This window comes from Polyodon spathula, chromosome 1, assembly GCF_017654505.1.
Source record: "Polyodon spathula isolate WHYD16114869_AA chromosome 1, ASM1765450v1, whole genome shotgun sequence".
NCBI classification, from domain to species: domain Eukaryota; kingdom Metazoa; phylum Chordata; class Actinopteri; order Acipenseriformes; family Polyodontidae; genus Polyodon; species Polyodon spathula.
In genome coordinates this window covers 84,465,171-84,479,592 of record NC_054534.1, presented here as the reverse complement: position 1 = coordinate 84,479,592, position 14,422 = coordinate 84,465,171, and the positions used below count along the sequence as shown (strand labels likewise).

Sequence of the window (14,422 nt, the reverse complement as noted above, 5' to 3'; positions counted from 1 at the left end):
TAGAATCTAAGCATTTTGAATTACCTGTTTGTGAATAATATTTGTCTGGCGGTACATTCAGAAAGATTTCCCTAATTTCTGACAAGCTCCCTTAGCATTAATCTTCAGAATAAATGTGCCAGCTATTCATTCATGGCATAATCACTTAACATTGTTGTTTGAAGCCTTGTAATCAATCAGTACTGTAAATAGTGACATAAATAACTAGGAAGAACATTGATTGTGCACACATTTCTGTAAAAAAAACAAAACAAAAAAAAACAACTATTATATATTGGACTTGCCCCCGAAAGTCTGCAAAAGGAGATGAAATCTTTTTTTTTCCCCCCACGTTTATTTATTTATTTATTTATAAATCTACTAACTTTACAATTTGAGAAGATATTGCTTGCTTCTAGCTAACGCCATGGACGAAATGCTAATGAGGGCAATCCTTGATTTGCTAATCCAAATGTGATTTCAAATGTGCAGATTCATTTCTGCTCCCAGTGAACTGGCATTTGCTTTACCAGATTTGGCAGATCGTCTATCAAATTAAAATAAACTGAAGGGTAGCTATTACTAAAATGGATCAGCACTGGCCCTGTTAATTATGAACATGAAACAATTTTTTAAAAACTAAAACGTAACATGGAAAGGGCATGAATCACTTATTTCACTAAATTAATTTAATTTCACTAAAGTGTGATGTGATCAATGGAGAAGCCAATTTGTTTACCATTAGGACTATACTTACAGAGAAGACAAGGCAGTAATCAGCACCTGTTACTGAGTACCAACAAGCATATGGAGATCATCAGCAAGGGTTATTATTGAGAGGCTTATTTGACATTGTGGTGAAATGTCATTCCTTATCGTTGGTATGATCAACCTAATTAAATCTACAGCATATAGACAAAATAATATAATTTAGCAGCCATCCAGTTTCAGCTGATTATAGTTATTGTGACAGGGCAGTAGAAGGTAGTTAGGAGAGTTCAGTGAAGGCAAATGCTTAGCCTGAACAGCAGGAAAGCATTGCTTGGGTGTTTTTGATTTGTATTTTTTTGCATGAATTTGTTTAAACTGTTATTTTGTTCCCATGTTTTTCTTTATTTGTTTCTGTTAATAAAACATGCGTACTAGTGCTTTAAACTGCGCCTCTGTGCTTTAACTGCAGCTCTCTGTCTCCGAGTCTTCCATCTGGTGGTAACCAGCTTTGTCCGTGACGCTACCCTTATACAGTTCAATTATATAACTACACATCGTTTTTCTGTGCCTTTGCCTTATACTTTTGTAATGTTTGAAATAATTCAGTGCTCCAGGGGTTTTGCCTTGCCAGTACTATGTTTTAATAATGTTGCTAATTCTATCTATGCTACTAGGCTGTTGTCTTTTCTTCTTCATTCCATTCTTTGCAACTTTGGGTAAAATTGGCAATTAGTAGTCTTGCTGTCAATCAACAAATTAATTTTAAAAATACAGTAGCCTGTTTATTACTACAGAGGGGAGTATTAAACAAATCCTGAGCTGAAATTACCTTAAGGAAAAATTGTATACAGCCCATTAAATTCCAACAAACTCTCTATTGCACCCCACTGGAAGAAGAAAATATTGGTTTTACACTTCAACTGCACTGTATGATAAATGCGGTATACTGTGCTGTGCCTCAAGGAAGTTTTCCATGAAACCCACTCTACATTCCCTACCCTACTTGTTCTGTGTTGTTAGAAACAAGACCTTCACTGACATACAACATTTCTGGGAACTCCTGCACTTAAAATGGCTTGCACATCTATTATCTATTCATAAGGCAAGTGATTTGAAATGAGAAATAACATGCAGTCCTTGTGCATGTACCATATTTATATATTCTATAAAGATACTGTATTTAAAATACAAATAAATAAATAAATCATACCAAAAATATATTTGCCTTTATGTTCCACTGGTATATGAAACGGTTTACAAATGACAGGTTTAACAAGATGCCAAGATCAGAATATTATTACATTTCTAAAACGCATTAAAATTAAAAGATAGATTCAAGTGTGCAATATATACTAAAACTAGAAAATTGGAGGAGTGCTCAAAATGCTGGTCGTTTGATACTGCAAGTCTGCAGCAATGTGTCAAATATGTTGAAGTACACTTTATTTTTGGAAACAATATGGTAATTGTGTAAAATTGACAGAAACTGTACCCAAACACCCTGTTACACTGTACTCTGAGAAAAGACATAAAGGCTGCAGTAACAGGTATGCCACCTACACATATTTATTGAGCGTTGTTCTTTAATATTGTTAGGCTGAATGCACCACTGTAATCTGTTTATATATTAAAAAACAACAAAAACAACAAAACATTATATTGAACAGATCCCTTACTACAAAGGGTAGCTGCAAGTTTTCCGAGTTTCATATGGTGAGCTGATTAATTTAGATGATAGTGAAAACGATCAAAAGAAAGCAATGTTAAAAAACAATAATTTGAATCACAACTGGCTGTCCTATTTGCCCACATCAGTTGGGCAACCAACACTTGCAGTATTACTATTCAGCTCCTAATTGATTTCAATGGGAAAAGAGACTGCTATAATCAACAAACCTACAAGCATGAGAAACCAGCATTTTCAGAGCACTAAGCAACTGCATGGAGACTGTTGCAACTGGCTGACAGGCAAAATAATTTATTATATTGTCACCTTGGATTCTCACCTTAGTTTGAGGCCTCCCCCAGGATAATTTCCTGCCCACGATGGACAATATCACACAGAGCAGGGCAGAAACAAAGACTATTACTGCAAACACCAGGGCCCAAGACAGGCTGCAGAAGTAGCATGAGCTCTCTGTCGAAGTGCACATCATAACATGAACTCCGGAGAACATCAAGCACAGAAGGTAAAAGGGCAGGGAACACAGGGAGGATGACAGGGGTAAATCGAGTTCAGCATTGCTGCTTAATGCATCCGCAACACTAACAAGCAGCAGGAAAAGAACCTGGAATAAAAAAAAAAAAAAAAAAAAAAAAAAAAGAGACAATGATTAGATTTAAAACCAAGGTCCCATTGCAATTGTCACTACAGCAGCAGTTGTGATGCACAGTTCACCCCCTAGTCTCTGTAAGTCGCTTTGGATAAAAGCATCTGCTAAATGACGAATAATAATAATAATAATAATAATAATAATAATAATAATGCCACCTGGGATATTCTGCTAAAAAGCTGGCATGTTCTTGTATTTTTTTTTTTCAGTATTTATTTAAAATAATTTCAAAAGATGCTTCATGTGTATCAGTGCATTTACAGGAGTTATTTTATTTTGTTATGTCATGTAAAGTTACTGTCTGGATTTTGTATTGTGACATACTGCAACGCAAATACATTATATTGCTTAGAACCCCGTGTATCACTTAAAAACAAAATGTGTTAAAAACACTAAATAATTGAATGTGAAAGTAAAATTTGATCTTTCGGATGTTAAAACAGATTGAAAAACAATAATCCTAAAGAACCTCTGTTACCTCAAGACATACATGACAGACATTGGGCTAAATTAGGAGCTGACCTCTTTCAGTTCAATGGAACTCAACATCATCTGTGTGAGGACTAGTATTCAAAATTCCCACAAATATATTTTTCTTTGCTAACTCTTGTTTTTGCTGAAAGGAAAGATTTTTTTTCTTAATGTTGATTTTGTTGTAAATAAAGTTGGTAGTTGTATATACAGTACATCTTTAGCTTTGCTTTTTAATCCGAATATCAATAGCGTTTGAGTTACATTAGGTAAACTCACTTGAACATTAGACTAGAATTAGCAAGTCTTTCCCAGGCTCACAGCTGCTAGCGTATTAAATGTGAGTGTAAAACAGAATAAGTTACACATAAATTTTTACTGCTGTATGATGCAGATGCAGTGTTTGAAGTTATGGATGTAGAGCTAAAGAAGAATTGCATCACTCCTGCTGAATATATAAAGTGAAAGTTAAAATTGGTGTCTGAAAATGTCAATGTCTCAGGAGACCAAGTTTTACATTTTGCTGATCCTCATTTTAAGCCAACACTGCCTTCGTATTTTAAAGGCCCGTTAACACGTAGTTTTGCAATTTAGGTCTTCATTGAGAGAATTTTTCATCAGTTCCTTTTGGTATCCAATGTTATTATTACTAAAATATTAAAATATGGGAAATGCTCTTGCCTGTAGAACAATGACTGTGCCCACAATCATTGAGTACATGTCATACTTTCCCAGCTGCTTGCTAAGTGACGAGCTCATGGACTTCAAAGCATCCAGATACTGCTTGAGGACCTTCTTTCCCATGTTGCTCAGGATTTCTGATGTATTCCCTTCTAAATAAAGCTTCATCCAGTTGCCATGGGACCTCTCAGCAATTCTGAATTTTTCATAACCTGTATCTGTGAAAGAAAACAAAAAAAATTAAATAGAAGAAGAAAATATCTTCCAGAACTTTTAAAAAATCTTGTAAATTGTATAAATTGTATTGATTGAGATATAGCGGGATAAATGTAAAAAAAAAAAAAAATGAAAAATGTAATTCTCTATGTAACTTTAAATCTCTGGAAAAGTTGTTTTTAACATGGTATTAAAACAAATTGTATATGTCTGATCTTGCCAATATAGACTATATATGAAGATTTTTGTTTTTTATAACAGTTGTTATGTTTCTGTCACGGCTGTTTAAACATTACTATTAAAAACAGAACACCACTAGGTCAAATGATCTTTGCGTTTTTCATAGTGTGAATTTTGAGGCATATAAAAACTACATATTTTCAAAAAATACTTTCAAAATTCAAAACTATATGACATTACTTTGCTTGGAATAAAAGTACAGCACATGACTGCCTTCCATATATTAATTTTTTAATATATTTTTTGCCTTTTTTTTCTGTAATTTCTGACCCTCTGCACATACTGTATCCAAGGAAGCTGGAAAACTATATACTATACACATTCTGAACTTGTAGTAGACTCAAACATGAGGTGTGCTTTAACCTCTCTTGCAATGCACAGAGTAGTATAACATGCCCAATTTTCATTTTAAAAGTTAAGGACTACCATCTCAATTATAAGGCTTATTCTAAGTTGAAAACTTCAAATTGGTAAGATAACTGGTCAAATGATGTGCTCATTTCAAAAAGTGCTTTACAAAAACTAGAACATTTTATACATTTTTTTTTTTTTTTTTTGTGCAAAAATCACAAAACTTCAGGTTTACTCCCAATGTGCCACCAAAGCCATATACATGAACTGCAAATGTAGATTTTCATGTTCTGCAAGTTCTAAGGTTTGCAGGGTTATCAAACATGTTACATGAGGTTCCTGACTGCAATAAGCCTCAAAACAAGACACACCCTGGCTGGCATTTTCCATGATAATTCTGCCGATGTTGGCATGTGGCACCTCTCCACATTTAGCATGGCAAAACTCCCTGTGGCAGCAAGGTAACCAGGGACAAACATATATTTTCTTAATCCCCAAAAAATTATAGATTCAGGGATTTGTAACACAACCCTCACCCCTAAAGTCTGTTACCCATAGCGACTCCAATATTGGGCAACACTACTTAGAGTGGTAAAAATAAAAAGTTTATATTTAGTTCCACAATTGTGCCCCAAAGGATGCATACATGAACTACAAATATAGATTTCCAAGTTCTGCAGGGATACCAAACATGTATATTTAGTATACTGAGTTCTTGGTTGTGGGACAGGCCAGACAGAAATCCAGAAAGTGAGTCTGAGGAACAGCGGCTTCAATAGCATCTGGTACTGCATGGAAAGATCCTTCCAGGGGTGTCAATGAGTTCTGGGGGGGTGGGGGTGGGGGGGGTGTGTGTGTGACAGGCAAGAACTCAATATACTAATTATACATGTTTGGTATCCCTGCAACCTTAGAACCTGCACAATTGTGGAAACAGATCTAAAATTGTTTCTTTTTCACTGCTTTTTCAGTAGTTTTCCCTTCCAATATTCAAGCTTTGAATGATACAGTTCAAAGCACTCATCATTACAAAGACCTGGGTTTGAGGGGCACTTCAGACAACAGTAGCGGCTGTCTTTACGTATGCCTTTCTTTGCGCACACCCTGCATTTTTGGGCCCATTCTTTTCTGGCTTTTAAAGTTCTGGGACACCTGTCTCTTTCCATTTGTGGACAGGGGCATGTGGTCCCAGACTGTCTCTTTGGCGCTGTAGGAACTGAGCAGCATACCTGGTGGTCATGGTGACCATATGCTTCAACAGGTCATCTGTGAGGAAAAGCTAGAAAAACTGCAGAGGGGTAAAGCCAGCAGTATCCACCTTTGCACCTGGAGTACCAATAAAGCATGGTATGTCCGGCTGTACATCAATTTGGGGGGGGGGGGTGTCCAATTGTATATTGGCACATACTCCCTTGGCCTCCTGGGTCATGCAGACTGTATCTCAGACTCAATTTCTGGATTTCTAACAGGCTCTTCCGTAGAAGAGGGGGAATCCTCTTCCTCAGTGACATCACTGGGAGTGTCAGTGGGGTAAAAGTCACTGCCAGAGTCAGGTGGAATCAGACCAGGGTCTGACTAGGAGTCACTGTCAGTTTCTATCATCATCTTTGCCACCTCCGCTGTGCGTAACCATTTGGTGTGAAATGTAATTTACAGTAGTTACTGCAATATATAGCAATCAATGAAATAAACTTCACACAATAGCACAAAAAAAATAATAACAAAAAAATATGGGAATTAAATGTACAGTCGCAAATGTATCTGAAAGCTAAAACAAATTCAGAAAATCACTAGGCTAGTGTTGGCAAATACACAACAAGTATTTCACAAATAAAAAAGATAAATGTATTCGAACGAGTGATATAGGGAATTAATTAAATGTAGAGAAGTAAATATATTTGACAGAGCTACCAACGTTCTGAAATGGACTGTGACAGTGTTGGCAAATATATAACAAATAATATTATGGCACAAGTATTTCACACCAAAAATAAAATAAAAAAAGATAAATGTATTAGAATTCTGAAAAGAACTCTGACCTCAGAGTCTGAACACTCAAAAAGAGCTGTACAAAATATAGAAATGTATTCAGATCTATTTATTGAATAATCAATTATTTGTAAGTAATTTGATTCCTTCAGTGTTATAGCAATCTCTATCCGCTCACCTCACACCACAACACAGAGTGATGAAAGATTAGCTACAGTTTCCAGAAAGTAATTGAATTCTAGACAAAACAAAAAGGAGAAATCTTATAAGCCAGTTTTTATTGATGGAATGTTTGGTACGCTACTCACATACTGTAGAGCCATATTTGCAAGCTTTTTTATTGAATTTTTCACATATATTAAAAAAAAAACAAAAAAAAAAACAACATTTTTGGCACAAATATCAAATAACACTAATACATACTTTGTATATTGCAACAGGTCACCAACATTTCTTGAGGAAAATATGTTTTATAGGGGCGATTAGCCAAATATTTATGGATTTACAGTATTTCAAAAGACATGAAACCCTCCCATACATGGCCTAATTTTTTTTAAGCGCTTGGTAACTCACAGCCTGCAGGGCAACATCTGATATACAACAGGTTCGGTACAATATAGGGCACCCTGCTTAGTTCTGAAAATAACAGTTAAAAATAAGATCAAGTTTGGCAAAAACTGCTCTTTGGGTCTGCAAAATGTTGTAGCCACCATGATTTTCTCAGATCAAAGCATGAGCCTATATAAATACAGACTTTAGTTGCTGACCTGTCTTCCTGGATTTCAGATGGAACAACATGGAGAAATCCTACAGGCTAGTTTAGGCATTAATCATCCACCGTTTAAATGATGTAACCGAATCACCATTCACATATATCTAGAGATTAAACCCTCCCACACACGCCGTAAAATTTTTGAAACGATCACTTACTCACAGCCTGTGGGACAGTGTGATATATGAGAGAACATACACCGTACGTTCCCCCAGCACTTTAGGGGTATATTTTTAGGACGTATGCCATATGTCCCTAACACTCAAGCGGTTAAAGAAAGGGGTTTTTTTTGTGTTTTTTTTTAATACAAATTATTAACCTAAAAGTGATGAGAACAAACTGCAGTACTTGCAAGAAACACACTACACTACCTCTACTGTTGTTCATATCACAGCAATTTTTTAATTTTAAACATGGTCCCAATTATTCTGATATTTGTATTCACACATCATTGGCCAAGAACCAGCAGGACAACACAGGATATATAGTCTGTAAATTAAAGCTCACCACACTAAACCCACTGGGGTCAAACCCTTCAGACATTCATTTATAATTTCCTAAAACCTTTTTCACAACTAAAGGTTATGTTTAATTGGTCATTGAAGTAATAAAAAAAATACATACATAAATGGTTATTTCATATCAGGAGTTCAGGAGATAAGGCAGATGTCTTGTACATTATTCAATGCCCACTTACTGCTAAGTAGTGGTTGCAATCCCAAGGCTTTTTATGAATCCTGGTGTGATGGGGAAACATAATTTTCTCTCTAACTGTAGTAAGAGACACTGTTTTTTCATCACTCAGCCAGAGTGCGGTTCTCTGCTGTGGCACAGTGGTTGTTTGTGTACAGGTGCTGTGTACAGGTGCTGGAGTGATGCAGTGCGCAATGAACAGACAGAGATTTGTAATCCAGTTTAGAAAAGTCCTTTTTTTATTATTTTATACAATCCAGGTCTGGTGACCAAAAAATGATCCCTGGATTAAGTAAATAACAGTAACAATAATCTGGATTCATGTATTTAATTATTATGGGTATCTGCCCAGTAATGGTTTTGCTGGGGGAGGGACCTACCTGAGATAAAGTGTAAAAGAGGTCAGTATGAGGAGCTCTGGGTGTGGGCTGGAGGTTAGTATCTGACCTCTGTGGTAGCCTAGGTATAGAAGGATTGTGTTATCTTGCCAATACTTCTTTGTTTTGATCCAGGATCAGTGTAAACAGTTACTTGTTGAAAGAACAAGTTGACTTTTGTTCACAAATAAAGTATTTGTTTCTTTTAACTGAATATTTGGTTGTGTGTCTGTCCTCCCTGTTTAACATCAGCCACTTGGCACACCCTCACACCCGGGATTTGGGGATTTTAGTGTCTCAAATCCCGGGATGCCAACATGTCTATAAAAAAATAAATGTGGTCATGGACAGATCTGGTAAAACCTCTGGTATTTACAAATATAGCTTTGTTTGTAACTGTTCCCTCACTTTATTAACACTAGAATTTAAGTATTTTTTCCTGTTCGTCACCATCACACAGGATGAGGATTGTTAAGTAGCCAGAGTGAAACAGTACAGTTTTTTTTATGATGTTTAATCAAGAAACCGCATATGTTCAAACACAGGCAAATTAATAAAAACGATGCAGCCTATGCAGTTTTCATAAAACAAATAAACACATTCCAGTTAATTGTAGCACTGAAGGTATATACTGAATGTCTCCTCTGTGTCTCATTTGTCACAGTCCATTTTATCCTGGGCGCATACTGGGCCAGTATGACAATTCTTATTATCCCGTTACCCTGGGCAGAGTGCCAAACCTGGTGCTACCAGCTGGCAGGGCTGGACCTGAGGCTCGCGTGTGCAGGGGTGACCAACCCTGAAGTAGCATCACTACCTACCCACTACACTGGTTATTTAGTCTACAGACTAGTGTGTCCTTTTGTAGAACCACCATCACATTTTATTACTTTTTTGTAGGTCTTACACTCTGCTTTTTTTTCTCCCACACACTGATCTAATATAAAAAGACCATATTGGTCAGTGGCGTGTCGTGACTTTTTTAGCAAGGCATGCAACAACCTTTTGCACGCCATAAAAACATTTTCTAACGTTCACTGGTAATATAAAAGACATGTGCTAACCTTAATTTTCTACCGAAATCGAAATTCCATTCATCTGTCTTTTTTCTGAAACTCCTCAGTAACTACTGTACAAATCCGTTCATGATTCTGATGGACTTTTTCATTGTGTTGTTCGTTTATCTGCAGATCAATGCGCGCTTGTCTAAATGTTCCTAAATGTATACACACTGTTACGTGTTGCTGGCTAGTTTCATGATGTTTGCAGACATTGTGTAATATGTTTAAATAATACTGTACAGCCTTACTCCATACACTGCTCATTAACGAAAAGTAGACAAGGCCAGCAGAATAGCTTGTTTCTCCTGCCACATCCACAGATCCACTCACACTTGTGTACTGCTTCAAATACTGTTTCAACTCTTTCCCTGCTTTTTGTACATGCTCTCTGACTTCAGTTTTGGGGGTCCGTTTCTTATGATTTTTTCTTTAGTCGCATAATCTCCTGCACTACATGGATTTGACGGCAAATTTTTTTTTTTTTTTACTAAATTATCAATTTCTCTCTCTGCTCCGCTCTCTCTCTCTATACATATTTATTATTATTATTATTATTATTATTATTATTAGTTATATAATAATAATATTATTATTATTATAATATGTTATATAATAATAATAATAGACATTATTGTTTAGATTTTATTTTTTTGACAGCTATAGGGCATGCAGTGCACGCATTGCATATACAGACGGCACGCCACTGATATCGGTGCTCCTTTATTATATTCAATAAAAGTTTTTTTTTTTCATTTCCCTCTGCCATGTTGAACAGAGTAGCTGAAGACAGTGGTTATCATTAAAGCAAACTTCAAATCTCGCGGTTTTAATTTCCAGCGGCAGGGGTTGGTTGCCTAGTTACTAAGTGCAGCAGAGTAGCACACATAACGAATCATGAGTTCAAACTGAACTTAATAGAATCCCAAAATCAAACACAGCAGTCACCCTTAGACAAGAAGCTGTGTCCTACCTTATAATGAGAATTGAAATTCCATTATATGGAAACTGGGACTACACCACAATTTTACTTATGTGCCAAACATGGGTTGCAGGAGTCATGTAAGGTATTTTAAAACTAAGTTTAAGGCCTGGATTAAATTATTCTTTTGTTGTTGATTAAAAGACAGTAATAGGACCCTGAAGAGCACTAGTGGTGAGTCCAAAGCCCCTTTCACATTGGGATGCTACGCGGGACGGGACCTGGTGTCATGCAGGTCAGGTACACAGTTTCACACTGCTTTTGATGAAGCAGGGTTGACCTGGGTGACAGACGCAAGTACACATTGCGCGTATCAATGCCCTGGAAGCAGCTTGTTACAGGACGCTTCCATCCAAGCTTCTCTGGATTGAACCGTCGGCCCAAATGTTGATTACAGCAAATGTTTCTATATCCCTGCTACAATCTGGCTCATGCCGTTTCTCAATCAACAAAAATATGGCTTAACAAAATAAAGAGAAATGACCCGGTTAGCCGGGACCCGGGTAGAAGTGCCAGTATGAAAGGAGCTTAAGGTTGTCATATTTACAGGGAACTACAACAGACTTTGGCAACTTTACACTGCATCATCACTACTATATTTAATCTTAACATTTAATTTTTTGGGTTTGAATGACAGGAGCATGGGTTATATTTTTCCAAGAAAAATCTTCACTTTTTGATACAATCATTGAAAAGTGTTAACAAGTCCAACAACTTTAAAGATTGCCATAATACAGTGGGTCTGCTAAAATGATAAATTGAATCCTAGAGTAAGTGAGAATTTAGTGCTCTTGGTTCCAGGGAAACAGCAAAAAGTTTTAACATTTTGACAATGTTGAACATTGCATTCTTTTTCACGTCTGTGTTTGTGTCCCTTTCTGAAAGGGAAGCATCAGATCTCTTACAACCTTAAACCATCTGTTAGTTTTTTACCTAAAACCAGTTTATATGCCATTGGAAGTCACAAGCAATAATAAGATCTCCACAGTTAAGGGTCTAACTCTGTCAACCTTAAGTTCACTTGCACAACTCATACACTGCATATGTTTGGGTAAAGATGAAAAGTCAGACCCATAAGGGTATGCACTCACCTTTTTCATAAGCTGGTGTACTGTCTTTCAACAGCCTGCTGAGCTGAAACCCATTGAGATGTAGGAATCTTAGTTGTTCTCTCAAAGAGTTCTCTTCCAGTACAGGAAGAATAAGGCGCCCCACATTGTTCTTTGATATTGGAAGTCCAAGGCCGAATGACAATGTTGGCGTTAAGTCCACCTGCTCCACAGTCTCTGGAATTTCGAAGGCAACTGCAAGAAAATTCATTTAAGCATTGTATTATTTATATGAGGTTACAGAAGACCTTTACAAACGCCAGTTTCAAAACTTCTAAACTTCATTAAAATACCAGAAGAGCCACTGCAGTTACCTTGCAAATCTGCATTGTAAACCTGCCTAAGACATCTCCTAAGTTTCAGGCCAAATAGATTAACAACCGACCAGGTCTGCTGTATGGTCGACGATATCGATCAATGCTTCCAAGAAAAAAAGAAAGTGGGTGCTGTTCTTGTGGACTTAACAGCAGCTTATGACATGGTCTGGCATAAAGGACTCATACTCAAACTGCTTCATATCATCCCAAACAAGAAATTGGTCCTTTTTATCCAAGAAATAATCTCTAACAGATCAGATCATTTACCTTAACACTGGGCAACGACACCTCCAGGAAATTTTACCTTAAGAATGGCGTCCCGCAAGGCTCGGTGCTGGCACCAATGCTGTTTAACATCTACACAGCTGACCTGCCATGTACAACTGCCAAAAAGTACATATACGCAGACGACATCGCTATTTTGTACTGCTTCACAGACATCAAAGCAATAGAAACGACACTATCTATTGACCTGAACAAGCTGAACTGCTACTTCAAAGACTGGAGGTTAAAACTTAGCATCACCAAGACAGTGAGCAGCATTTTCCACCTCGCCAATCGCCTTGCTAACATTACAATCAACGTCAAGTGTGAAGACAAAACTATTCCATTTGAGAAAAGCCCGAAATACCTAGGAGTTGTACTTGACTGCTCACTGACCTTCAAGCAACATCTCAAACAAACAGCAGCAAAAATCCAAGCAAGGAACAACCTCCTGTGAAGACTAGCTGGCACTAGCTGGGGTGCAAATTTCACCATATTATGCACCTCTGTGCTTTCTCTAGCCTTCTCGGTAGCCAAGTGCTGCTCTTCTGCCTGGCACAACAGCAGCCACACGAAGAAGGTAGACACAGCCCTGAACAACAGCATGTGCATTATCACCGGGTGCATTAGATCTTGCCCACTGAACTGCTACCTATTCTCAGCAGCATCTCTCCACCAAATCTTCGCAGAGAAGCAAGTTGCATCAACCTTGCACTGAAAGCCTCGGATGACTCCAACCACCTACTGCACGATGCCATCTGCAACTGGAACACCATGATCCTCCGTCTAGAAAACCGGCACCCACCTTCTAACACAATGAGGCGCCTTATGAAAGAAGCAAACAACGACAATGGCACCAATTGGGCTAACAAAAAGTGGCAAGATGCGTGGAATAATAACAACCACAGATTGAAACAGTTTATCGACAAAGTATCTAACAAACCCGCTGGAAATGACCCACCCAGACAAGCCTGGGTGAAGCTGAACCGACTAAGAACTGGACATGGCCGTTTCCAGGCCACCCTACACAAGTGGGGTCTCTCTGATGACCCAATTTGCGAATGCGGCGATGGCAAGGAGCAGACGGTCGACCACATTCTATACTCCTGCCCTCGCTTTGGATGATGCCAGCCGCGACTGGCTAAGGCACCTGACTGTGACAATATAACTATGTAACTTTTGCATGCTAAGCTCAAACGAATATATATAGACATCTCCTAAGATTTCAACTTCCCAACATCAAAATAGAACCCCACATGGCCAGATAGAGGGAGCCCGCACATTTTTTTGTGCAGAAGGTACAACAATATATTTACAGGAGTCAGGCACTGAAAAGGTTTCAGAATGAAAATAATTGTTTCGTATATAATGGTAAAAAGAAATGTGCATTGGAAGGAGTAGTGGTATTACTAGTTACAATTATATACATATTATTGTTTATATTTAGAAACCACCTTTTGTAAATGCCCTCAAAGAGCCAGCTGCTCAATGTTTCGATATGTTGTACATATAGTTCTCAAGGGAGCATGTGTTTGAATCAAAACACTGCAGGTATTTATAGTTTTTTTGACGGCATGACAACGACTTGTTATTGTTTATATTCAAATCCATTATTTATTCTTACATAACGTAATGGTGTTCTATATATTGTGACTTCTATCTTTAAATCTGTATTAATTCTATTTAACACTAGTTTATATAAATTTATATTTATATTATCATGCAATGCTGGCTTTGAGGATCAGCCTTGATTTTGCCTCCCCAGAGCATCAGCATGCACAACTTTTGAATTCATTTTGTTTACTTATTTATTAAAATGTTATATATTTAGTGGAGTTAATTAGTTCATTATTTTCTGTTGAGTCCTGCTGACATAATC

The 14,422-nt window shown here is 37.2% G+C and overlaps 1 protein-coding gene across 6 annotated transcripts in view; it reads right to left on the bottom strand.

The window, feature by feature from the left end:
* Positions 1 to 14,422, bottom strand: part of pigg (phosphatidylinositol glycan anchor biosynthesis class G) — a 119,840-nt gene that overhangs the window by 51,081 nt on the left and 54,337 nt on the right. For all 6 annotated transcript variants that reach the window (XM_041264575.1, XM_041264545.1, XM_041264549.1 and 3 more), the window contains exons 6-8: positions 11,945 to 12,157; positions 4,176 to 4,393; positions 2,697 to 2,978 (exon numbers count right to left, since the gene is read on the bottom strand). In XM_041264575.1, coding sequence (XP_041120509.1) covers positions 2,697 to 2,978; positions 4,176 to 4,393; positions 11,945 to 12,157 — 713 coding nt within the window. The remainder of the gene's footprint in view (positions 1 to 2,696; positions 2,979 to 4,175; positions 4,394 to 11,944; positions 12,158 to 14,422) is intronic.